This window comes from Anomaloglossus baeobatrachus, chromosome 2, assembly GCF_048569485.1.
Source record: "Anomaloglossus baeobatrachus isolate aAnoBae1 chromosome 2, aAnoBae1.hap1, whole genome shotgun sequence".
Classification (NCBI taxonomy): domain Eukaryota; kingdom Metazoa; phylum Chordata; class Amphibia; order Anura; family Aromobatidae; genus Anomaloglossus; species Anomaloglossus baeobatrachus.
Window position 1 is genome coordinate 348,266,706 of NC_134354.1, and position 27,492 is coordinate 348,294,197.

Genomic DNA, 27,492 nt, shown 5'->3' on the forward strand with positions numbered 1-27,492 from the left:
TTTTGTGTGGCACCGTATCAAAAGCTTTTGAAAAGTCCATATACACAACATCCACTGCATTTCCCTGGTCCAGGCTTGAACTTACCTCTTCATAGAAGCTGATCAAATTAGTTTGACAGGATCAATCCCTCATAAACCCATGTTGATACTCTGTCATAAGGTTATTTTTCTTGAGATACTCCAGTATAGCATCTCTCAAGAACCCCTCAAGGATTTTACCAACCGTAGAGGTTAAACTTACCGGCCTATAATTTCCCGGCTCAGTTTTTGTCCCCTTTTTGAATATTGGCACCACATTTGCTATGCGCCAGTCCTGCGGTACCGACCCTGTTATTAAGGAATCTGAGAAGATTAAAAATAATGGTCTATCTATCACAGAACTCAATTCCTGTAGTACTCTGGGGTGTATGCCATCCGGGCCCGGAGATTTGTCAACCTTAGTGATTTCCAGGCGGCGGCGTACTTCCTGCTGGGTTAAGCAGGTAATATTCAAGGGTGAATTTATGGCATCACTGGTCATGTCATCTGCCATGGCATTTTCTTGTATAAAAACCGTAGAAAAAAATTCATTCAGCAGGTTGGCTTTACCCTCATCCCCCTTCCACCATTTCACCAAGACTATTTTTAAGGGGGCCAACACTATCGCTTTTCAGTTTTTTACTGTTTATGTAGTTAAAAAATATTTTAGGATTATTTTTACTTTCTCTTGCAATGAGTCTCTCTGTCTCAAACTTAGCTAACTTAATTTGCTTTTTACATATTTTATTTAATTTTCTATAATTATATAATGCCTCATCACTACCTACCTTCTTTAATTCTTTTAAGGCTTTCTGTTTTTCTTTTATTGCTTCCCTTACATCTCTATTTAGCCATAGGGGTTTCTTCCTATTTCTAGCATGTTTGTTCCCATAGGGTATATTTTCTGCACAAGCCCTATTCAGGATGCTCATAAAAGTCTCCCATTTGCTTTGTGTACTTTTATTACTTAGTACATCATCCCAGTTTATTGCACTAAGATCATCTCTCAACCGTTTAAAATTTGCTTTCCTGAAGCTTAGTGTCCTTGTAGCCCCTCTACTATACATCTTACTAAAGAATACATGAAAACTTATTATTTTGTGATCACTATTCCCCAAGTAACCCCCAACTTGTATATTTGATATGCGGTCTGGCCTATTGGTTAGTACAAGGTCTAGTAGTGCTCCCCCTCTTGTGGGGTCCTGTACCATTTGTGAAAGGTAATTATCTTTCATTGTTATCAAAAATCTATTTCCTTTGCTGGAACTGCAAGTTTCTGTTCCCCAATTTATATCAGGATAGTTAAAGTCCCCCATAATAATTACCTCTCCGAGACTCGCTGCTCAACCTCTTCCATAATATTCGGCATCTTATAACACACCCCTATCAGTATTTTATTATTCATTCCCCCCCCCCTTATCTCCACCCATAGGGACTCTACATTCTCAGTACCCTCACATATGTTGTCACGCAGGATGGGTTTTAAGGATGATTTTACATATAGACACACACCTCCCCCTCGCTTATTTGTACGGTCATTCCTGAATAGGCTATAACCCTGTAAATTAACAGCCCAGTCATAGCTCTCATCCAGCCATGTCTCTGATATCCCCACTATATCATAATTTTCTTCCAACAATATTAATTCTAATTCCTCCACCTTATTTGTGAGGCTTCGGGCATTAGTGTACATGCACGTTACGTATGACTCTGTACCTCTATTCCTCCTTACTGTATTAACTGTCCTAACCCTTCCAAGTGTGATCAAGTGTGTTTACTACGGTCGTGATCAAGTGTATCTACTATGTTTGTGATCAAGTGTGTTTACTACGGTCGTGATCAAGTGTGTTTACTACGGTCGTGATCAAGTGTATCTACTATGTTTGTGATCAAGTGTGTTTACTACGGTCGTGATCAAGTGTGTTTACTACGGTCGTGATCAAGTGTGTTTACTACGGTCGTGTTTACTGCGGTCATTTTCAGACTGACACAAGTTATATTTTTCGCTAAGTTTGCTGCTTCAGTGTGTTTAGATCTTAGTCAGGTGTTTCTATGGTATTTACAGTGGGATAAGTTGGGACTTTCTGTTCTGTACGTACCTCAGGTGAAGTCCCTGGTGTGCAGTCTGAGTAAAAAAAGAACATTTTCATCACCGTTTGTCAAACATAAGCTTGCAGCCAAAAGGTTTAAGACTGACAAATTTTGGTTTTCACAAATTTTGGTTTTCACAGTTTACTGCTTCAGTGTTTTAGTCAGAATTTCTATTGTTACTTAAGTCCAAATAGGCTATGATCACATGCAGTATTTTGCGTGCTATTTTTCCTCCATTGACACGGGAGCTTGAGCACTCATCACCAGAACTGCTCCTTTTTAAGTGAATTTCCTTAAAGCTCTCTCACTTTGATCTAACAATTATTACTTTTTCTTTGTAGTGCCGTTTTTAGTATTTATATTTAATAAAGATATCCTTTTATAAAGTACCACTCCAACAGTTTGGGGGGTTTTTGTGTTTGTTTGTTTTTTTTCAGCATTAGAGTAGCACTTTAAATGTTGCCCTGTCATATCACTCACCTTCCAGCAGCTGCACCTTTTATTAACACCACACACCTGTCCTGCGGCGCCATCTTAGGACGGTAACTTCTGACTGTCCGGGAGTCAGAAGTTACGTCACAAGCTCCCAATGCATCAGAACAAGGCTCTCATAGAGATGCACTGATTTGGAACCTCCAGTGCTCCATGAAACACTGAAGCGCGTTGGCAGGTCACAAATTGTCGAGACTGACTAGAGCGGCATCAATAGAAGGTGAAGCCGCCGGAAGTTGAGTATAATACAGAGGGCAGGGGGCTTAGATTTAAAGAACCACTACAGCGGTGCAATAAAGGGCCCTTCACTTATTTTTTCAGGTTAGGGCTATGTGCGCACAGTGCGTTTTTCGCGGCGTTTTTGCGCGTTTTTCGGGTGCGTTTTTGGCCTTAAAACTGCAGGACTTTGCTTCCCCAGCAAAGTCTATGAGTTTTCATTTTTGCTGTCCGCACACATCTGTTTTTTTACCTGCGTTTTTGAGTTAAAAAAAAAAAATGGACATGTCAGTTCTTTCCTGCGTTTTTCTGCGTTTTCCCCTCATGCAATGCATTGGAAAAACGCAGCAAAACGCAGAGATCAAAAACGCAGCAAAACGCAGCCAAAAACGCACCAAATCGCGGCAAAAACGCATGCGTTTTTTGATGCGTTTTTTTGACGCAGGTGCGTTTTTGTACGTTTTTAGCGGCCAAAAACGCACAAAAACGCAGCGTCAAAAAGACGCAGTGTGCGAACCTAGCCTTTGTTTGCCGTCTCATATCCGCAGTAACGAGCTGGCAACAGTGCGTGTTGTCAGCATACCCGCAGAGACCTAGATTCCTGCCCATGGACCCAAAGTTTTAATGTTTTATTTACTGAGTCACTTAGAGCACCATGTCACAAGGCAAAAGTGATAATTAAGTGCCTCCGTGTGCAAGCCTGTTAAATTTTAGGTCTCTAGTGGGGCCACCTATATAACAAAGGGACCCTTCGAAGTAAAATGTATTGTCCAAAACAGTCTGCACATATAAATTAAGCCACACATATTTCTAGTGTCCATTCACCGCAAGAAGGCAGCTTTTGTTCTGGTTCTGTGCATGAATAGCTATGGAGTAGATATTATTATTACTAGTAGTGTTGACTTTATTAATTAGTAATTGCTTTTCTGCATTAATGTTGTGAGCATATTTTAAATAGTGTAACCTTACTTCATTACTTTACATGACTTAATCCAGGACTTGGAAGGAGTGGATATAAAACTTGGAGTCTGCTCTGGTGGCCTAATGGTCTTTAAAGACAACCTAAGGATTAACCGTTTCCCATGGCCCAAAGTCTTGAAAATCTCGTATAAAAGAAGCAGTTTTTTCATTAAGATTCGCCCTGGTGAGGTATGAAAATAACGCTTTCTTTGATCTTATTTTATATGTACATCAGCAATCAAACAATTTGTGTACAAAATTCTACCCTCACTAAGCTATTTAGCGAAATAAGTAACAAAGTGAAAGATTTGTTGACTCTTTTGTTATAAAGGGACTGACTAATGATATTGATCTTTCATATGTTTACTCTATTGTGAGCTGTTAGAATCATTACATATTGCCAAAAGGACTTTTAACCGGTCCCTCAAATTTCCCTAATTATTTTTTTCTCTGTAGCAGGAGCAGTACGAAAGTACAATAGGGTTTAAGTTGCCAAGTTACCGAGCAGCAAAGAAACTTTGGAAAGTCTGTGTTGAACATCATACCTTCTTTAGGTAAGTTAGAATTTACATTTGGTCTCTAAAGTACATGGCAGAACAGTTCTCACATCTGTAGATACTCCAAAATATCATAGATATCCGTACAGGTATTGGAAAATACAAATAAACTATCTGTAATGAGTTAATGCATGCATCCTCCATGTCACAGGGAAATGGAGCTGTGCATACCATAGGTCAGAGGACAAAAGGAATGGATAATATTAATGGTGTACTCTATGGTTGATCATAAAGAAGGGACACTGGCTTTCTGGGAGTTATGGTGCGCTCGGTAATAGTGCACTCTATGGCTGATCATAATAAAGGGATGCTGTCTTTCTGGGACTTATGGTGGCCACTGTGTGGCTTTCACTGTTATGAGGCAAACTATGAAGCTGATATGCTCTGCCCAGTAGTTCGGATTGCTTAAAATATGCCTCATATAAACCCAACTGTTAATGTGTTATGCCAAGGGCAGGCCCTGTGGAGCTGTTGATGACTGGTGTTCTCTGGTCTGCACTCGCTACATCTATATCGTCATGAACTACTCGCACTGGTTGGCACTGGCTACATCTACCTCTCATGGGCATATCACAAAGTGTCAGATTTAGGCTAAGTTCACATTTCCGCTAAAATCTATCAGTCACAATCCGCTGCTCTTGTAAACAGCGGAATCCGTTTAGCGGATTCCGCTGCTCCCATAGACTTGTATGAGCAGCGGATTGTGACTGATGATGCTGCGTTGCACCCTCCGCCCGACTGATCAGTCGTGGAACGACTGACCGCCGGGCGGGAGGAACGCAGCATGTAACGTTTTTTGAGCAGCGAGATCCGTCGGATTTCGCTGCGCATGCTCTCTGGCTCCCTGCACACGTCACCAGCTTTGGTTGGTTACCCGATATTTACCCTGGTTACGGTGCAAGGAGCCAGCGCTAAGCGGTGTAGGCCCGTAACCAAGGTAAATATCGGGTAACCAAGGTAAACATCGGGTGCTTTGCTGTTACCCGATATTTAGGCTGGTTACGTGTGCAGGGAGGCCGACACTTCCCCGCTCGGCCCCGCCCCCTCCCGCACTCCGCACATGTATGTACACACACACACACACACACACACACACACACACCTGTCCCCAGCCATGCAGACAAGCACTGACACCCTCGTCTGGCCCCGCCCCCTGCTCGGCTCCGCCCCCTCCCGCACTTTGCATGTGCACACACACACATACATACATACATACATGCACATACACACACTCACTCACACATACACTCACCTGTCCCCAGCCATGCAGACCGCAGCACTTCTACTGACATCCTCAGCGCCTGGCCCCGCCCCCCGCTCGGCTCCGCCCCCTCCCGCACTTTGCATGTGCACACACATACATACATGCACATACACACACTCACTCACTCACAGATACACTCACCTGTCCCCAGCCATGCAGACCGCAGCACTTCCACTGACATCCTCAGCGCCTGGCCCCGCCCCCCGCTCGGCTCTGCCCCCGAACTCCGCCCCCCGCACACAACGGAATCCGACAAAGAATTCTGTTCTTTGTCATCCGTTGTACAGCGTTGAACAGCGCATCAGTCACATGCGTCAAGCGACGCATGTGACTGATACAAATCAACGGAAATGTGAACTTAGCCTTACCCAGTATGATCTTAGAAGAGGTTCTCATCTGAGAAATTTGGCATATCTGTAGGGTATTCTGTAAATATCTGATGGATGAGGGTCTCCTCTCTGGTATCCCTATATACTGAGATAATAGGCATATCTGCTATCTTTACAGCTTGTCATAGAAATGAGGTGGAGAGGTAGCCATGCATGTATTCTTCTCTTTTTATGCACTTTATGGGAGTTGCAAAATCCTTGCCTATTTCCGTGTTCAATCAAAAGGTCTGGACTTGTAAAAGGGGACACTCCACCTTTCATGCATTTATAGGATATACTGTCAAGATTCTAGACTTCTTCCATATTGAAATAAATTTAATATTTTCCTGTGGCTCAAAGTGACAGTGCAGCCATTAGACCAATAAAGCTTGTGATCGAAACAATGGATTTATTAACACTCCATTAAAAACTAAACTTTTTTTTTTATTTAATAGGTTAACATCCACAGAGACCATTCCTAAACACAGGTTCCTGTCACTGGGATCCAAATTTCGTTACAGTGGGCGCACACAGGCACAGACGAGGCATGCCAGTGCTCTCATAGATCGTCCTGCTCCCCAGTTTGAGCGAACTGCCAGCAAAAGAGCCACTCGCAGCCTTGATGGAGGTGAGCGCACACCAGCCTCTCTGGACATCTGTATTGGTATAGTGATCTAACGCAATCGCATTAGTGCTATAACTACACGATTTGGCAACATGGAGCCCTAGAGATAGCCGCAAGAAATCTCCCCCCCCCACACACACCATATAGTGCTCACCATAAGAACAAGTTAAACTCAATTATAATAATGACGAAAAGAAGAACTAATAATGTTATTGTTACTGTTATACATTTTGATGAGCTTCACTTTATTCCTTATTAATAAAACCTAACCCTTTAGTTGTGTTCCCACGCGGCATATACACAGGTGATTTTCCACTGTTAGTTTAGTTGTGGAAAAATCGCTGCATATTTAAGAAGTGTAATTATGGAAGAGGATCCTTAAAATCTCATTCACACATTGTGGAGAAATCTACAGCCCACATTGAGCAGCATGTTGATTATGCTGTGGATTTAAACAATAAATTCTATTTGATATCCTGAGACCCCACCAATCACTTAAAAACCCCTGAGAAGTGCCTCGTGCACAGCTTTTGCTTTGAGGACCTGAACCATCACCAATCTGTTTGCAGTTAAAAAGATGAAAATAAATGCAAAAGGTATAGTTACCCTTTATGGGTAAGATATATGCAGAAACGTTTCAACATTTATACACATTTTGCAGTGGAATATACCATAAAAGATTACCATTTTGATGCAGTTTTTATAAATTATTAGTCAATTATAAAAAGCATTGCTAAATAGAATCCCTCCTATATAATTCCTCTGCCATTGCCATCCCCCTCTTTGCTTAGGTCTTAAAAACGCCATCCATTTTTCAGGTTCCTTTCCAAGTGTAATGTGGTGTACACAGAGCCTTAGGCTATGTGCGCACTAGAAATGTGAAGTTTCTCAAGAAAATTTCTTGAGAAACTTCTGGGAGTGAAAGATTTCCGGACCTCCGGAAAAAATCCGCACCAAATCCGCATGCGGATTTGCCGCGGAATAGCCGCGAAATTGCCGCGATTTTTCCGCGGGTGGTTCCCTGCGGATTTTTGCAGGCTGTACTGCCGAAATCCGCAGGGTACCTGCGGAAATAATGGACATGTTCATTTTCTCAAGAAAGTTTCTCGAGAAATTCTTCTCAAGGAAATTTCTTGAGAAAAATCCGCACAAGTGCGCACAGCTATTTTTTTTTTTCATAGAAATTGCTGGGAAATGTCTGCACAAAGATTGCAGACATTTCTCAAGAAATTTCCGCGGCAAATCCGCGGGTAAATCCGCGGGTAAAATGGTCTAGTGCGCACAGAGCCTTATATAGTTTTTTTTTTTCCTGCATTATCTGCCTTTTCAACACAAAAGTGTTGTAATTACAATTGTACAACTTTCTTTTTCTTGAAAATGTTTGCCTTAGTGAATAAAGGGCACCCCTCATTAAAATTCATTGCTTCTGAAGAGGATAATGATGTTGAAGTGTTTGAGTTAAAGGTACCAACTCGTATTGTACCAGAAACTGTGCCGCATGAAGGTATATTATACAATTTTGCGTAGCTCTATTTTTTCTGCTTTTCTTTTTTTCTGCACATTTTTGTTTGCCGCATTTCCTGCTGTAAAGCTGCACTAATTGTAAAGCCAGCTTTTAAAATTAACATTTTTCTGAGCAAATTTATGTTTTGTTATTTTTTAGTTTTGCTTATAAGCTAAATTACTGTCACTGCTACAGGCATTGCTAGGAGTTCAGCTCTGGGGGACAGAATTTTTCTAAGTGAGCTCTTTTTCAGTTAATAAGTTTACAACTACGGTAGCACACCCTAATCACAGAAAGTGCCCGAATGCTTGGCGTGTCAAGAGGTACGGTCTCCAAAGTAATGACTGCGTTTGAAAGAGAAGGAAAAACGTCCGCAGCAAAGCACAGGTCCGGCCGAAAGTCGAAGTTCAGTGAGAGAGACCGTCGGACTCTAAAGCGAATTGTGAGAGAGCATTGCAAGACCATGGCTCCGAAAATCACTGCTGAGCTCAATGAACACCTACAGAACCCAGTTTTCATGAAAACTGTTCGTCGGGAGCTGCACAAATCGGGATTCCACGGAAGAGCTGCAATTAGAAAACCGCTGCTCTCAATGACAAATGTGTCCAAGCGTTTAGGCCCTGTGCGCACTTGCCGTTTTTTGGCACGCATTTCCTGCGGTTTTGCTGCATTTGTCGCTGCAGAAAATGTTCATAACATCTCTGCAGTGAATCACCAGCAAAACCTATGGGAAAAAAAAATGCTGTGCGCACTATGCGGAATTTGACAGCTGCATGTTTTGCTGCGGGATTCCCGCATCAAAAACAATTGCATGTCACTTCTTTTCCGCACGTCGCTGCGGGATTTCACTCCATTGACTGCAATGTAATCATGAAATCTCGCAGGGAATAACGCAAGTAGCAAATTCTGTGCGGTTCATTGCGTTTTCCTGCGTTATTCCCTCCGATATTTCGCGGTTTACCTGCGGTAATGTTCATCGCTGCCCTGCGTTTTGCAGGGAAGTGATGTCATTATGACAAGAAGAGGAAGCGGAACAGAAAGTAAACACACACAGAGATCACACTCACACATCACAGACACAGACATAGAATACACACAGATCACACTCACACACAGACATATAGAATACACATAGAAATCAAACGGAAATATAGAAAAAAAAAAACACGTGGGCTCCACTGTATTTTTACCGTCCAGCCGAGGTAAACACACTGCGGCGGCCCGGTATTCTCAGGCTGGGGAGGGCGGGGGCAGGGTTAATGTCCCCTCCCTCCCGCAGCCGAGAATATCAGCCCGCAGCTGCCCCGGGACTGTCGCATCCATTATTCGGCAGTACCGGAGTGTCCCCGGCTCTTCCTGTTGCCGTGATGCGGTGGCAGACAGGGTAATAAGGAGTTAATGGCGGCGGATCGCCGCCACTAAGTCCAGGCTTGATCATGGCAGCGTCTATGTGACAGCTGACATGATCAACCAGTAAGTAAAGTGAATAAGCACACACACCGAAAAATGCTTTATTTTAAATAAAACACAAATAAGCCTCCTCGTTCACCCTTTTATTAACCCCTCCCAAACACACAGCTCCGGCGTAATCCACGTCCTGCTATGCTTGCATCCAGCCGCGACTGACACTGACACAGCGCTGAATGCAGCCTCGCAGCAAGACAGCAGAGGTAACCACAGGGCATTTCCCACGGCCGGTAATGTGAACTCACTACCGCTCAGGAGAAATGCAGCGATCTGTCCCCTATCTATCTATCCCTCTATCTATCCCTCTATCTATCCCTCTATCTATCCCTCTATCTATCCCTCTATCTATCCCTCTATCTATCCCTCTATCTATCCCTCTATCTATCCCTCTATCTATCCCTCTATCTATCCCTCTATCTATCCCTCTATCTATCCCTCTATCTATCCCTCTATCTATCCCTCTATCTATCCCTCTATCTATCCCTCTATCTATCCCTCTATCTATCCCTCTATCTGTCTATTTATCGATCTATCTACTATCTATCTCAGAAAGAAATGATTTTTTTTTTCTTCAATGTGCTTTATTGCATTGAATGCAATAAAACACATGTACCAACCTGCACGTGGCAATACCGCGAACAAAACCGCGGCAAACCACATACGGTTTTCGGGTGCGGTTTGCCTCGGTTTTTTACCGCGGGTGCGGTAATCTTTCAGACCCTGCAGAATTTTCTTAAGAAAATTCTGTTTTCCAGTGCGCACAGGGCCTTAGAGTGGTGTAGAAGACTCCAGAATTGGTCCCTCAAGCAGTGGAAACGTGATATTCTCAGACGAACAATATTTACCCTTTTTCCGACCTCCGGCCGAGTGTATGTTTGGAGACAGCCGAAAGAAGCATTCCATCTAAACTGCCTTCTCCCAACCGTAAAACATGGCGGAGGTTCTGTAATAATCTGGGGTGCTATTTCGTGGAGATCCGCTGGGCCAATGATATCCCTTCAAGGAAGAATTAACAGCCGAGATTATTTAGGCATTTTGGGCGACCAAGTGCATCCCATGGTTCAAGCACTGTACCCGGAGGGGAACGCCATCTTTCAGGATGATAATGCACCGATTCATACAGCTAGAATCGTTAAAGCATGGCACGAGGAACATTCTAATGAAGTTGAGCATCTCATCAGGCCCCCACAATCCCCAGACCGCGACATTATTGAGCATTAATGGTCCATTTTAGAGATTCAAGTTAGACGTCAATTTCTGCTACCATCGTCGCTCAAAGAACTGGAGAGTGTTTTAACTGCAGAATGGGCTAAAATTCCTTTGGAAACAATTCACACCTTGTATATGAATCCATACCTCAGAGAATTGAGGCTGTAATCGCCGCAAAAGGTGGACCTACACCATATTAACCTAACTTTTGTTGATGTTTCCAGGTGTTTCCATTATTTTGTCCAACCCCTGTATGTTAGGACGTTAGAAGCTTTAAAATTGTACTAGTAAATTTTAAATCCTTCACGAAAAATTTACCAAACATATTTTTTAAGGATCTATTCAATTTTGAAGTGACATTAGGGGATCTATATATTGGAAAATCCCCACTAGTGATATCCTTTAAACAGCACCCCTCAACATGTCCAAAACTGCTGGCAGGTACTTTGACTCTTCAGCTGCTTTTCAGAAATGTATGCAAAGTTGCATGGTAGCATCAAAAAGGTGATATTTTTTTTTTTTTACCTAAACCTGTGATGACTAACCTTTTGACGTTGGTGTGTCAAAATTCATAAAACAAAACGAGCATAACTCGAATGGTGTGTCACTTCTCAAAAAATCCATAATTTTGTGATATTTGTAGCTCTAATAACAAAAGGTTATCTGATAATGACTGCTGGGAGGAGATGAGATAATGATTATCTCCTCTCTCCATCCCCCCAGCAGTTATCTGCTCTCCTCCTCCAGCAGCAATGATGTCTTCTGTAGTAATGTGCCCATCTTGTCCCCTGTAGTAATGTGTCCATCTTGTCCCCTGTAGTACAAGCCCTGGCAAAAATTATGGAGTCACCTGGCTCTGAGGATGTTCATTCAGTTGTTTTACTTTTGTTTAAAAAAAAGCAGATCACAGACATGGCACAAAACTAAAGTCATTTCAAATGTAAACTTTCTGGCTTTAAGAAACACTAAAAAAAAAAATCATGAAAACATAATGTGCTAGCCAGTAACTGTTACTTTTCCAGACCAAACTGCGGGAAAAATTATGGAATCACTCAATTATAATTGAGGAAAAAATTATGGAATCATGAAAAACAAACAAATAAAAGAACACTCCAATACATCACTAGCTGGCTTTAATAACAGCTTGCAGTCTCTGAGGCATTGACTTAATGAGTGACAAACAGTACTCTTCATCAGTATGGCTCCAACTTTCTCTGATTGCTGTTGCCAGATCAGCTTTTCAGGTTGGAGCCTTGTCGTGGACCATTTTCTTCAACTTCCACCAAAGAACTTCAATTGAATTGAGATCCTGACTATTTGCAGGCCATGACATTGACCTTGTGTCTTCTTTCAAGGAATGTTTTCACAGCTTTTGCTCTGCTCTATGGCAGGATACATTATCATCTTGATAAATTATTTCATCATCCCCAAACATCCTTTCAATTCATGGGATAAGAAAAGTGTCCAAAATTTCAATGTAAACTTGGGCATTTATTGAAGATGTAATGAAAGCCATCTCCTCAGTGCCTTTACCAGTGCCATGCAGCCCCATATCATCAATGACTGTGGAAATGTACATGTTATCTTCAGGCAGTCATCTTTTTGTTGTTTAGCTTTTCTATATGTAAATCCCATTTCCTTTAGGCGGTTTCTTACAGTTCGGTCATAGACATTGACTTTAGTTTCCTCCCATTTGTTCCTCATTTGTTTTGTTGTGCATTTCCTGTTTTGGAGACCTATTGCTTTTAGTTTCCTGTCTTGACCCTTTGATGTCTTCCTTGGTCTACCAGTATGTGTGCCTTTAACAATCTTCCCATGTTGTTTGTATTTGGTCCAGATTTTAGACACAGCTGACTGAACAACCAAACATCTTTTGCAACATTGCGTGATGAATGATTTACCCTCTTTTAAGAGTTTGATAATCCTCTTTGTTTCAATTGAAATCTCTTGTGGTGGAGCCATGATTCATGTCAGTCCACTTGGTGCCACAGCTGTCCAAGGTGTGATCACTCCTTCTTAGATGCAGACTAACGAGCAGATCTTATTTGATGCAGGTGTTAGTTTTAGGAATGAAAATTTACAGGGTAATTCCATAATTTTTTCTCCCTGTTTGGTCTTGAAAACTAACTGTTACTGGCTAGCACATTATGTTTTCATGATTTATTTTTTTTTTATTTCTTAAAGCCAGAAAGTTGCCATTTTAAATTACTTTAGTTTGGTGCCATGTCTGTGATCTGCCTTTTTTAAACAAAAGTAAACAACTGAATGAACATCTTCAGAGCCAGGTGATTCCATAATTTTTGCCAGGGGTTGTAATATGCCCATCCTTGTCCTCTGTAGTAATGTGCCCATCTTGTCGCCCTTGTAGTAATGTGTCCATTCTTGTGCCCATCCTTGTCCCCTTCTTTTAGCAATGCCCCATTCTGTAGTAATGTCCCCTAGTTAAACCACATTATGCCGTTTTCACATACACACATAAAAAAAAAAGATTCTTCTTACTCGTTCCCTCGGTGTCCTCTTTCCTGATTCTTGGAGCCCGCAGGCCCCCTGACTATCGCGGCCCTTTGCCGGGGGCCGCAGCCATCTTCACTTTACTTCAGATTTTTGATTTCCACTGCCGTGCACATAAACTCTCTGCAGAGCTTCACCAATGGAAGCCGCCGGCCAATTAGACGCCAGCAGGTGACATCATACAAGTCACCTGCTGTCTTCTGATCGGCCGGCGGTTGCCTATGGTGAAGCTCTGCAGGGAGTTCCTGTGGGTGGCTGCGGAAATCAAAAACCTGAAGTAAAGCACAGATGGCCACGATCATCAGGTGGCCTGCGGGCCACGAGAAGCTCACTGGCCACATGTTTGAGACCCCTGGGTTAGAGAGAGGCGTGGTACGTACTGCATGGTATGTAAGCACGCCTCACTCAGGACTCTCATTAAAGGTACAGAACATAAATTACCAACAGCCGCATCTCGATCTATAAGACAAGCTGGAGCCGTCGGTGATTTAACTAGAACTGCCTGTGCAGCCTTCCCAGGCCGGTCATTTCAGAACAGTTTAGCCGCACATGCAGTTCTAGTTAAATCACCGGCGGCTGTGGCTTGTCTTATAGATAGGGATGTGGCTGCCTGCCCCTGCCACGCTTGTCAGTAAAAATGTCTCGGCGTGTCACCACTGACGTGTCATAAGTTAGCCATCACTGGCCTAAACATTGCTAACTTCTGAACAGGTTACCATAGCTGGCAGATTCAAAGGCCATTATATGGCCATGACTTGCCATCACAACCATCAGGAGGACGACAGTCATGTCCTCAGGATGCCGATGGGGTTAAAGAGTGCCTCCCCCCCCAAAATCTCTTAACTATCGAGATGCTAAGGGGTTAAACGGACATGGTTGGTGTCAACACAATCATTATCCAGCAGGATGTCATCTATAGTCTACAGCCGACAGCTACTGCATTTTCACCCGTCGGGGATGCTATTTACTTATATTTCAGGTTAATTTTAAATGGTATTGGTGGTCACTAACGGGTTAATAACATCAAATTGGTAAATCTCAAGAAAACTAGGGGAAAAGCAAAAGTTACATATGCTTGTAAACATGTTAAAGACCATAGTTGCATAATCTATTGTGCTTCCATATGCAACCAATCTATCGCCTATGTTGTTTGTTGCTTGGTTTGATTAGATTTAAAAGAAAATGCTTATACTAGTCAATGGCATTCATCTTCGTTACTTTATTTCCGCACTGACCTTCTTTCTTTTTCTTGATAGCTGCAGTGGCGACTCCTGAACGCAATACCCGTCCTGTCTCTGCTCCTGTAATTACTCACAGCCAAGTTGTCGTGCAGCCTACACCATCCAGAGTGTCTGCAGTACGTAGAGTAGAGGATTCCTCAACCAAGAATGAGGAGAAGAAACCACAGGACCAAGTCAAAGAGTCCAAGAACTCTCCTAAGGTGAATGTAAATTCCTTGCCATGTACTCCTGCTCTTGGGTTCATTGTAGACCGCAGTTTACCATTTATCCTATACCATTCACCTTGTACCACTTTGTGCTAGTTAAGTAGTTCTACAAAGTAATAATATTATTGAATTTTTAGGTGAGCTTCAATATTTATGTCTATACTTTATACTGATTACATTTTTATTAATTTAGGGAGCAAAAACTCCACCACAGAATAAAGCTTCTCCTACTGTCAATGGCGATCAAGTGCAGGTTAGTTTATTTACAGAATACTATACTTCATGAGAATGATACCCATATTTGATTAAGAATAATAGGAACATGTTCACATATTAAAGGGGTTGTCCATTACTTTAATATTGATGGCCTATTTTTAGGATCGGTCATCAATCTTTGATCAGCCGAGGTCCGATACCTGGCACGCCCGCTGATCAGCTGTTCTCGGTGCCGCCAGAAGCCTGTGGCCAGAAATGATCCGTTCCGGAGCTGCCCTGTTAGCTGATCATGGACACAGCCTATTAATTTGAATAGGAGGCAGATGTGCAGTACTCGTCCGCAGCCACTATCAGATAACTGGACAGCTGCAGCACTGAGCATTTCCCCCACAGGCTGCAGCTGATAGGACTGAGAACAGATGATCGGCAGAGTTGCTGGGTGTCGGACCCCAGCTGTACAGACATTGATGACCTATCCTAAGGATAGGCCATCAATATTAATTAGGGGACTACCAGTAGGTGAATTGTTTTTTTGAAAAAGTAATGTATGCGTGGTTAATAAGGCCTTACCTTGTATTCAGGATGTTAAAAAATATACTCTTAAATATATTTTCCTTCAAATACGTAAAAGCGCATGAAAGAAAGAAATTCAAAAATGTAAAAAATAAATGTATTTTATCTATTTAAAAATGGTTGCCAGGGTTCAGTTACAGAAAGGAAAAATAATATACTTTGTCAGCTTATGTAAAAAGAGTTCATTTAGTTCATACTGATCAATGGGAAATCTTTATCCATCTCTCCTTGGGTCCTGAATGGCAAGGCAGGGGGTGTCATCTCTTAGGCCGGACAGCGTGTCACATCTTGCAGCACTGGAGTCGTCTGGCAGCAGGCAATGTGGAGGAGCGACCAGTGGCCCCCTCCATCGTGTATTATATACCAGCTGTTCAGTCCATATAGGGTGGTTTAGTTGTATAGTTCCATATGACATAATCTTCTGGAAGCTTCGGGAAGGATTTATATATATCCTTCCACATCAGTACTCAAGTATACTCAATATAGATATTTTAATACTTATTCCTTATAAAAACTTAATTAATAAACTATGCCCTCCAACATAAACAGAACTATGAACTTATATGTCCTACTATAAAATATTTGATAACTAGATGTATTAATTTTAAGGTTTTTACACAGGACTATAATCCTCAAATCACAAAGTTAAAGGGAAACTATCAGTAGGTTTTTGCTACTTAATCTGAGAGCAGCATGATGTAAGCGGCTAGGCGCTATGACTCTGATGCCAGGGATGTACCACTTACAAAGTTATGTTTCAATACAATCCATGTTTTATTGGCAGATTATTACTGCCGAACCAGGTGTCCGAGTGAAAGCCAATTTGGCTAATCTGTGTAATTACAACTTGCAGCTCACTGATAATGTATAGTGTACGTCATGCTTCTCTCAGATTCCATAGAAAAAATCTGCTGACAGATTCGTTAGAAAAATGCATCATAGCAAAAGCAACTATAAAACATAAATAGTGATGGGTGAACCCGAACTGTAAAGTTTGGGGTCCGTCCAAGACACCTAGTGTCTGTGCACGGACCCCTAATACTTCTTAAGGATGTCCGTGTTACTGTTAAGGTTTGACCACCCAGATAAAAATAAATTTAAAAAAGGAAGCAAAATAGGGATTGAAGTAGGACAATTATACTTATCGAATTTTGTCTCGGCTGTCACACTGTTTCTGGGTCTGCTCATTAAATCTTATGAATATTCACTGCTTCTCCCACCCACTCTCTGTGACAATGCCTGTCATTGGTTTCAGCCAGACTGCTCCCCCACCCTTTGCTTGCGTCTGTGATTGATTGCCCTCACACTAGCTGTCTGTTTTCCCCTAAGTGGAGTGTAATAATGAATAATTGGAAAAAATGGTGTAGGGTCCCCCGTATTTTGATATCCAGCGCAGAAAAAGCGGACAGCTACAGGTTGCGGCCCCCAGCTGTGTGGTTCATCATAGATGTGTATCAAAATACAAGGGACCACACTCACCTTTTTTAAGTTATTTAAATAAATCATTTTTAAAAACTGTGCATTGTCATCCCCCCAATTTTTATACCCAGCCGAGTTACAGCCGACAGCTGGGGCCTGTTATTCTCAGGCTGGGGAGGCCCATGGCTTTTGGGCCCACTCCAGCCTAAAAATAGCAGCCCGCAGCTGCCCCAGAATTGGCACATCCATTAGGTGCGCCAGTCCTGGCGCTTTACCCAGCTCATCCCGATTGCCCTTGTGCATTGGCAAATGGGGTAATATAAGGGGTTAATGACATTTATCAAAAAAATCACAGATGTCAACAAGCCCGAAGCTAGGAATGGGGAAGAGTCTATGAGAACCTCTCATTAATAATCGTGTAAGTAAAAAGAAATAAACCCAAAACACAGAGAAAAATCCTTTATTTAAAAAAAAACACACCCTTGATCTCCAATTTATTAACCCCCAAAGCACCCCTGCAGGTGTGACATAATCCACAACTCGATGTCCCACACCGATCCCGACTCTGCTACATCCTGAGGTCGCAGTGCGCGGTCATATTAGAAAACACGACTGAGCACTGCAGCGTCAGGGACATACTGATGGAGCCACATCTGTAAGCGGTGACCCCAGCTGTGACCTCTGGTGGCCTCACCACACGTGAACTCATTGAACTCAAATTCGGTAATCTGGTATTGAGCTTAATGGTCAGCCTGGATTACCGGATTATTTATTTCAATGGTGCCTGATTAACTGCACCATTGAAGTCAATAAACTGGTAATCCAGCAGCATTAAACTCACTGCTCATGCATTCCACTAATCCGGGATTAAGCCAATGAGTTCACCTGAAGTAAATTCACCTGAGGTCAAAGCTGGGGTACCGTTGGTACCCTAGCTGTGACCTCAGGTGAACTCATTGAACTCAATGCCATATTACCTGATTAGGCTATGTGCACACATTGAATATTTGGATATTCAGACATTTCTGCACCAAATCTGCATCTCCTGGCAGAAATACGTAGCAAAAATGCGGTGCGGTTTTTTTTTTACGTGTTTTTGGGTACAGATGACTATTTAAAGAGACAGGTCCCTGCCGGTTTCTCCCCTCCTTCTCAGCTGGAAGGGGTAGAAGCCAGATTAATTATAATGTATTGATGCATATGGGACACTAAATGTAACAAGAACATAAAAATAATCCGAGCTCCGACCTTTCTCTGCCTGTAGTAATCTGATGTGTAATGGTTGGATACTTAGTTTCTACTGTATGACGTTTTGTTTGGGTTTTTTTTTTTTGTATTAATGATTTGTAAGCATTAACTAGTCTTTTTAATTTTCTCCCATGTCTTTTACAGCAACCAGCTGAGAAAGAGGAAGAGATAATTCGCATGAGGAAGGTTAGCAAAGTGTTAGTTTTACTACTACAATGTGTTTTATCAATTGGTCCTGTACCTATGGGAGACGCCATCTAACTATATACCTAGAAAACACTCACCAGTAACTTGCAAATGAATGTGCAATCTGTCTACGTACATTATGTTTTATCATATATTAGCTAAAGCAAGTTATTGGTAAATCTAACCTCAATAATGGCAACAACATTTACATAGTTACATAAAGGTTTGGTAGTCCAGACTCGAAATAGAAACATCCCTTTTTCCCTCACCCTATGACGGCACCACGAAATAAGGGTGCCGTCATGGGTTCGGAAAAAACACATTACCGGTAAGTAATTACGTATTTTTCCCTCACCCTATGATGGCACCCTTATTTCGTGGTGCCGTCATGGGTTCGGAAAAAACACATTACCGGTAAGTAATTACGTATTTCCTTTGCTTAAATATCCTCTCAAAGGCTTTGTAACAAGAAATTGGAGATCTTGACCTATTTCCTTTTGGGTATATATTGAAGGTGCACTAGAGAAGTAGGTAAGCTGGGCAAGTGCTATTTCTACACAGTGTTTAGTAAAGGGTGAATATTACACTGCTGTAGGACTGATTCTCTCATTTCGCAAACTTGCTATCCGATAGGAAATCTGCAGTCTTATGATGAAATTTGTGAAGAGGTGGCCAATTAGTTAACAGCTCTTTCTTTTTCGCTCCTAATTGGGAGACCCAGACAGTGGGTGTATAGCTACTGCCCTCTGGAGGCCGCACAAAGAACTACACTTAAAAGTGTAAGGCCCCTCCCCTTCTGGCTATACACCCTCCCGTAGGAGTACAGATTCCTCAGTTTTAGCTTTGTGCGCAAGGAGGTCAGACACGCACGCATAGCTCCATTGTTTTTAGTCAGCAGCAGCTGCTGACTATGTCGGATGGAAGAAAAGAGGGCCTATACTAAGGGTCCCCAGCATGCTCCCTTCTCACCCCACTGTATGTCGGAGGTGTTTGTAAGGTTGAGGTACCCATTGCGGGTACGGCGGCAGGAGCCCACATGCTGATTCCTTCCCCATCCCTTTTTACAGGGCTCTGGGTGAAGTGGGATTTACTGGTCTCCAGGCACTGAGACCGGGCTCCATCTACAGCCCCTGGAGAAGATGCTGGATGGAGCGGAGTACATCAGGGACATGGCCCTGCATCCTCAAGGTACTCTGTGTCCCCGTGCATTTGGCGCTCACACCGCAGCATGCTGGGTGTTGTAGTGCGCCGGGGGACATCAGCGCTACGGCGCTTGTGCCATGGCCTCATTCAGCTTAGCTGAAGCAGGCACACTTCGAGGAATCGGTCGCGCCGGCCGCTGGGACTGCGGCGCGGCTGGCACTTGTGGTGCGCCGGGGACTTCAGCGCGGCCCGCGCTTTTACGGCGGCCGCGCTGATAACTCGAGTCCCCGGCTTTTGCGGCCTGCTTCCGTTCGTTCCCGCCCCCGGACCTGCCAGTCAGGAGAGGGGCGGGACGCTGGCCACGACTGGGAATCGGTCAGGCCGGCCGCTGGGACTGCGGCGCGGCTGGCACTTGTGGTGCGCCGGGGACTTCAGCGCGGCCCGCGCTTTTACGGCGGCCGCGCTGATAACTCGAGTCCCTGGCTTTTGCGGCCTGCTTCCGTTCGTTCCCGCCCCCAGACCTGCCAGTCAGGAGAGGGGCGGGACGCTGGCCAGTGCATCAGCGCTGAGGGCTGGAGTCGTTTTTACATACTCCAGCCCTCACAATCGGCACAGAGGGGACACTGTTCCCGCACTTTTGTTTGGGAACTCCCACGGACCGCCCCTCTCCACAGACGCCGGCAGCCATTCCTGCTGACACGCTGAGCTGCAGAGGGGAGCCGGGGAGACCCAGACAAGGATTTCTGCGCCTCTTACCCGCTATTCAGCGGGCGGTAAGCAGCCCTCAGGGCCCCCTCTTGTGCCAGGACTATTCTTAGTATTTTGTTGCTACAAATACTCTGTATTACATAGCGCTGGTCGCCCTTTGGCTATAGACTCTCTCACATTCAGAGAGCCAGCAGCATGTCGTCCGTAAAACGCAAGGGTGCCAAGGCACAGACATTATATGCTTCCTGCACCGCATGTGGGACTTTTCTACCGGCAGGCTCCACGGACCCCCATTGTGTGCAGTGCTCGGCCCCTGCGGCGCTTGCACAGTCGGGACCTCTGCTGGACGTGACCCAGGGTGTACCACCTGTGAATGCTGTCCAGGTGACAGGGACTGAGTTTGCAGCTTTCGCTGACAGAATGTCTCTCACTATGTCACAAATTCTTGACACATTGCGAGCTAGGCCTGTACTTCAGGCCACGGACACTGTGCAATCATTGCCCCCTGGTCCCCCTCAGCTCCAAGCTCCGGGACGGGCATCTACACCTCAGGGTGAAGACTCTGACTCGGACGATGGCCCCGGGCAGCCTAAGCGGGCTCGCTATGACGGGCCTTCACATTCATCTCAATGGTCAGGATCCCAGCGAGATGAATCTATGGGTGATGAGGCGGACGTAACTGATCAGGATTCTGATCCTGGGACCGCTCTCAATCTAGATACACCAGATGGTGACGCCATAGTTAATGATCTTATATTTAACATCAATAAGATGTTAAATATTTCCCCACCAGCTCCTCTTGTGGAGGAGTCAGCTTCGCAGCACGAGAGAATCCATTTCAGATACCCTAAGCGTACTTTAAGCACTTTTCTGGACCACGCTGACTTTAGAGACGCAATCCAGAAACCCCACGCTTATCCTGAAAGGCGTTTTCCTAAACGGCTTAAAGATACACGCTATCCTTTTCCCCCTGAGGTGGTCAAGGGTTGGACCCAGTGTCCAAAAGTGGATCCTCCAATTTCTAGGCTTGCAGCTAGATCCTTGGTTGCAGTTGAAGATGGAGCGGCACTTAAAGATGCCACTGACAGGCAGATGGAGCTCTGGCTGAAATCCATCTATGAAGCGATTGGAGCGTCATTAGCGCCTTCTTTTGCAGCCGTATGGGCACTCCAAGCTATCTCAGCCGGGCTTGCGCGAGTTGACTCAGTCACACGTGCATCTGCCCCGCAGGTAGCACCATTGACCTCGCAAATGGCGGCATTCGCGTCGTACGCGATTAATGCTGTTCTTGACGCTACAAGCCGCACGGCAGTGGCGTCAGCCAACTCCGTTGTTTTGCGTAGGGCCCTGTGGTTGAGACATTGGAAAGCAGATTCTCATTCCAAGAAGTGCTTAACCAATTTGCCTTTTTCTCGTGACCGATTGTTTGGAGAGCGTTTGGATGAAATCATCAAACACTCCAAGGGTAAGGACTCATCCTTACCGCAACACAGACAAAACAGACCCCAACAGAGGAAGGGTCAGTCTGGTTATCGGTCCTTTCGAGGACCGGGCAGGTCCCAATTCGCCTCGTCAAAAAAGACTCAAAAAGACCAGAGACGCTCAGATTCTTGGAGGTCTCAGTCACGCCCAAAAAGGACAGCCGGAGGAACCGTTGCCAAGACGGCGTCCTCCTGACTTGCGGTCTCCGATTCACACACCCGCGGTCGGTGGGAGGCTTTCCCACTTTGGCGACATCTGGCTGTCACACGTCAAAGACCGTTGGGTGAGGGATATTCTGTCTCACGGGTACAGGATAGAGTTCAGTTCTCGTCCGCCAACTCGTTTCTTCAGAACTTCTCCTCCACCAGACCGAGCCGATGCTCTGTTGCAGGCGGTGGCCGCTCTAAAAGCGGAAGGAGTGGTGACCTCCGTCCCTCTTCAGGAACAAGGTCACGGTTTTTACTCCAATCTGTTTGTGGTCCCAAAAAAGGACGGATCGTATCGGCCCGTCCTGGATCTAAAGTTGCTCAACAGACACGTAAAAGTCAGGAGGTTCCGGATGGAATCCCTACGCTCCGTCATAGCCTCAATGTCTCAAGGAGATTTTCTAGCATCAATAGATATCAAAGATGCGTATCTCCACGTGCCGATTGCACCAGAGCATCAGCGTTTCCTACGCTTCGTCATACACGACGAACACCTGCAGTTCGTAGCGTTACCTTTCGGTCTGGCAACAGCCCCCCGGGTCTTCACCAAGGTCATGGCAGCAGTAGTAGCTGTTCTGCACTCGCAGGGTCACTCGGTCATCCCGTATCTAGACGACCTGCTTATAAAGGCACCCTCTCAAGAGGCATGCCAACACAGTCTGAAGGTGGCACTAGACACTCTCCAGAGTTTCGGGTGGATTATCAACTTTCCAAAGTCTCATCTAACCCCGACCCAATCTCTGACTTATCTTGGCATGGAGTTTCATACTCTCTCAGCGATAGTGAAGCTTCCACTGGACAAGCAGCGCTCGCTACGGACTGGAGTGCAATCTCTCCTTCAGAGCCAGTCGCACTCACTGAGGCGCCTCATGCATTTCCTAGGAAAGATGGTAGCAGCAATGGAGGCAGTCCCGTTCGCGCAGTTTCATCTGCGCCCTCTGCAATGGGACATTCTACGCCAATGGGACGGGAAATCGACGTCCCTCGACAGGACGGTCTCCCTCTCTCAGACTGCCAAGGACTCTCTGCGTTGGTGGCTTCTCCCCACCTCATTGTCACAGGGAAAGTCGTTCCTTCCCCCGTCCTGGGCAGTGGTCACGACGGATGCGAGCCTATCAGGGTGGGGAGCGGTGTATCTCCACCACAGGGCTCAGGGGATGTGGACTCTGGAAGAGTCCACCCTGCAGATCAATGTTCTGGAAATCAGAGCAATCTATCTTGCCCTGCGAGCCTTCCAACAATGGCTGGAAGGCAAGCAGATTCGGATTCAGTCGGACAATTCCACGGCGGTGGCGTACATCAACCACCAAGGGGGAACACGCAGTCGCCAAGCTTTTCAAGAAGTCCAACGGATTTTGTCGTGGGTGGAAAGCAGAGCGTCCACCATATCCGCAGTTCACATCCCAGGCGTGGAAAACTGGGAAGCAGACTTTCTCAGTCGCCAGGGCATGGACGCAGGAGAATGGTCCCTTCACCCGGACGTGTTTCAGCAGATCTGTTGCCGCTGGGGGACGCCGGACGTAGATCTGATGGCGTCACGACACAACAACAAGGTCCCAGTTTTCATGGCACGGTCTCACAATCACCGAGCACTGGCGGCAGACGCCTTGGTTCAGGATTGGTCGCAATTCCGACTCCCCTATGTGTTCCCACCTCTAGCATTGTTACCCAGAGTTCTCCGGAAAATCAGGTCCGACTGCCATCGAGCCATACTCGTCGCTCCAGATTGGCCAAGAAGGTCGTGGTACCCGGATCTGTGGCATCTCACGGTAGGCCAACCGTGGACACTACCAGACCGTCCAGATTTGCTGTCTCAAGGGCCGTTTTTCCATCTGAATTCTGCGGCCCTGAACCTGACTGTGTGGCCATTGAGTCCTGGATCCTAGCGGCCTCAGGTTTATCTCATGAGGTTGTTGCCACAATGAGACAGGCTAGAAAACCATCCTCAGCTAAGATCTATCACAGAACGTGGAAGATATTCTTAGCGTGGTGCGTGGCTCAAGGGTTTTCTCCCTGGCCATTTGCATTGCCAATTTTTCTTTCCTTCCTGCAGTCTGGGTTGGAAAAGGGTTTGTCGCTTAGCTCTCTTAAGGGTCAAGTCTCCGCGCTATCCGTATTCTTTCAGAAGCGCTTGGCACAGCTTTCTAAAGTACGCACGTTTCTCCAAGGAGTTTGTCATATCGTTCCTCCTTACACACGGCCATTAGAACCCTGGGATCTGAACAAGGTTCTCATTGCTCTCCAGAAGCCGCCTTTCGAGCCTTTGAAAGAGGTTCCCCTTTCTCGGCTTTCACAAAAGGTAGTTTTTCTTGTGGCGGTCACGTCTCTTCGAAGAGTGTCCGAGCTAGCGGCGTTATCTTGCAAATCTCCCTTCCTGGTGTTTCACCAAGACAAGGTAGTACTGCGTCCAATTCCAGAGTTTTCTCCCAAGGTGGTTTCTTCCTTTCATCTCAATCAGGATATCACTTTACCATCTTTGTGTCCGCATCCAGTTCACCAATTTGAAAAGGGTTTACATATGTTGGACCTGGTGAGAGCACTCAGGATTTACATTTCTCGCACGGCGCCTCTACGCCGTTCTGATGCGCTCTTTGTCCTAGTCGCTGGTCAGCATAAGGGATCGCAAGCTTCCAAGTCCACCCTGGCGCGGTGGATCAAGGAACCAATTCTTCACACATACCGTTCTGCTGGGCTTCCGATTCCATCTGGACTGAAGGCCCATTCTACCAGAGCCGTGGGTGCGTCCTGGGCATTGCGGCATCAGGCTACGGCTCAGCAAGTGTGCCAAGCGGCTACCTGGTCGAGTCTGCACACGTTTACCAAACACTATCAAGTGCATACCTACGCTTCGGCAGATGCCAGCCTAGGTAGACAGGTCCTTCAGGCGGCGGTGGCCCACCTGTAGGAAGAGGCTGTCTGACAGCCCGTTCATGTGGTATCTTTTTACCCACCCAGGGACTGCTTTTGGACGTCCCACTGTCTGGGTCTCCCAATTAGGAGCGAAAAAGAAGAAGGGAATTTTGTTTACTTACCGTAAATTCCTTTTCTTCTAGCTCCAATTGGGAGACCCAGCACCCGCCCTATTTGTTCTTAGGGTTTCGTTTTTCGGGTGCACATGTTGTTCATGTTGTTTCTTAAGTTCTCCGATCATGTTATCGGATTGAATTTGTTTTTGAAACTGTTATTGGCTTTCCTCCTTCTTGCTTTGGTACTAAAACTGAGGAATCTGTACTCCTACGGGAGGGTGTATAGCCAGAAGGGGAGGGGCCTTACACTTTTAAGTGTAGTTCTTTGTGCGGCCTCCAGAGGGCAGTAGCTATACACCCACTGTCTGGGTCTCCCAATTGGAGCTAGAAGAAAAGGAATTTACGGTAAGTAAACAAAATTCCCTTCTTTTTCATTATTCTAGAGCACTATAAAAAAATAGCTCTAGAAAGACATGGACCACACATCCAAAAATTATACTTTGATCTATTGTTGATAAACAGACATTTTTCTAAAAGGATCAGAATGTTAAACTACGATCTTCCTGGTCAGACTGTATGAAGCGCACTGCAACGTTACTGCAAACTTGTAAGTGGGTTCCCAACTAGGGATGAGCGGACTCGTGGATGTTCAGTTTCGCCAAACTTTAGTTGAAAGTTTGATTCGGTACCCGAACTTGACGCCGATCCTAATATAAGTCAATGTAGACCCAAACTTTTGTGCTGTAAAATGGTCATAGTAAGAGCTAGGGGGCTGGAAAAGCAAGCATAAAAGAGGTAAGAGCAGGACAATTGCCCTGCAATCAAATGTGGACAGGGAATAAATAAATTTAAAAAACAGCATTGGGTCCCCCCTTTTAGCTGTCAAGCATAGGTAAAGCAACCCTCAGCTGTCTTTTACCTTAACTGGTTATCAAAAACTAAAGGGGACCCCATGCCATTTTTAAATTATTTATAAATTATTATTTTCATTTAAAAAAAAAACACGTGGGGTCTCCGCTATTTTTGATAACTAGCCAAGGTAAAGCAGACAGCTGGGGTTTGGTATTAAAATGTGGGGAAGGCCCATGATTGTTCCCAGTCTAATATTAGCAGCTAATTCTGGCGCTTTCCAAATAGCCCTGGTGTGGTAGCAATATTTTTGGAGTTGATGTTGGTTGTGAATTGACATCTGGCATCAAGTCCAGGGGTTAGTAAAGGAGAGGTGTCAATAAGACACCCCATTAATAACCCAGAAAGTGTAAAGTAAAAAAAAAACTACACACACACATAGGAAAAATAGTTTATTTGAATAAAAACTCCCCCATACTCACTGTTCACCAATTTACTAATTTAAAAAAATTCTCATCCTTGTTCCGACATAATACAATACTGTAATATTCCACAATGTCCATTGAATCTTATGGGGCCTCGTACTCTGCCGCTAGCTACAAGTGACGTATGGAGCCTCGTTCTGAGAATGAGGCTCCATAGGTTGCTCGCAGTCAGCACAGACACCGAATTTCTCACGAGCATTTGAAATTCTGTGTCTAGCATTGACTGCGAATGACCTATTAATCCTCATTATGAGAACAAGGCTCCATGGGATTCGATGGATGTTATGGGACATTACACCATTGGATTAAGTCGGAACGTCGAAGATTTTTTTAAAGTAATAAATTGGTGAACTAGCTGGTGTGGAGGAGTCTTTATTCAAAGGAGCTATTTTATTCCTGTGTGGGTGCTTTTTTTTTTTTTTTTTTAATTTACAGACACCTCTCCATTACTAACGCTTGGTGCCCGATTTCCACTGAACCAGGGTAATCGGGAAGAGCTGGAGAAGCACCAGAATTGGTGCCTCTAATGGATGTGCCACTTCTGGAGCGTCTGCGGGCTGCTATTTTTATGCTGTGAAGGGCAAAATAACCATGGGCTTTCCCAGCCCGATGATAACAGCCCCCAGCTGTCTGCTTTACCTTGGCTGTTTAATTATTTGTTTATAAATAAATAATTTAAAAAAAAAAAAGGAATGGGGTCCCCTCTATTTTTGATAACTAGCCAAGTTAAAACAGACAGCTGAGGGCTGCAGCTCGCAGCTGTCAGCTTTACCTGTGCTTATTATCAAAAAAGAGGGGGACCCAACGTAATTTTTTTTCTTGTTCCAAGCAGTGTCCTGGCATGTTTCCCATGATGAAAAGTTTGTTGATTTGGCTGCGCTGCAGCCTTTCAACAAACTTTATTCATCATCTGAACAGCATCCCACCTCAGACATGGATTTCCGTGAGAAGTCAGTGTTCAGGTCCGAGCTCCTGACACTAGGTGTCCAGTCCAGTTGGTTTGTGTGCGCTTGGGTAAACCAGACCCACTGTTTGCTGCTGATAGCCATAATAAAGCATGGACATTGTAGAACACAGGAGCTTTACCAGCTTACCTTATATACTATTTTCTTATTCTGCATTTACAAAGCCATGCAAAATTCACGGAGAAGCCTTTGCATGTGCTTATTTTATGTTACATGTTTGTTTTTGTTTTTTTTTTTGTTTTTTTTTTGTTTTTTTTTACAGTTTTATTTAACATTTATGCAAAATTGATAATTACTTTGTTATATTGAAATATTTA

General features: G+C 44.6%; 1 protein-coding gene across 11 annotated transcripts in view; it reads left to right on the forward strand.

Annotated features, from left to right (window-relative positions):
• The window catches only part of LOC142291451 (protein 4.1-like), a 259,547-nt gene that overhangs the window by 179,049 nt on the left and 53,006 nt on the right, over positions 1–27,492 (forward strand). For 8 of the 11 annotated variants that reach the window (XM_075335988.1, XM_075335989.1, XM_075335980.1 and 5 more), the window contains exons 9-15: positions 3,814–3,966; positions 4,234–4,331; positions 6,422–6,594; positions 7,982–8,095; positions 14,539–14,723; positions 14,923–14,982; positions 18,330–18,371. In XM_075335988.1, coding sequence (XP_075192103.1) covers positions 3,814–3,966; positions 4,234–4,331; positions 6,422–6,594; positions 7,982–8,095; positions 14,539–14,723; positions 14,923–14,982; positions 18,330–18,371 — 825 coding nt within the window. The remainder of the gene's footprint in view (positions 1–3,813; positions 3,967–4,233; positions 4,332–6,421; positions 6,595–7,981; positions 8,096–14,538; positions 14,724–14,922; positions 14,983–18,329; positions 18,372–27,492) is intronic. The other 3 variants (XM_075335981.1, XM_075335990.1, XM_075335987.1) reach the window with 2 other exon arrangements.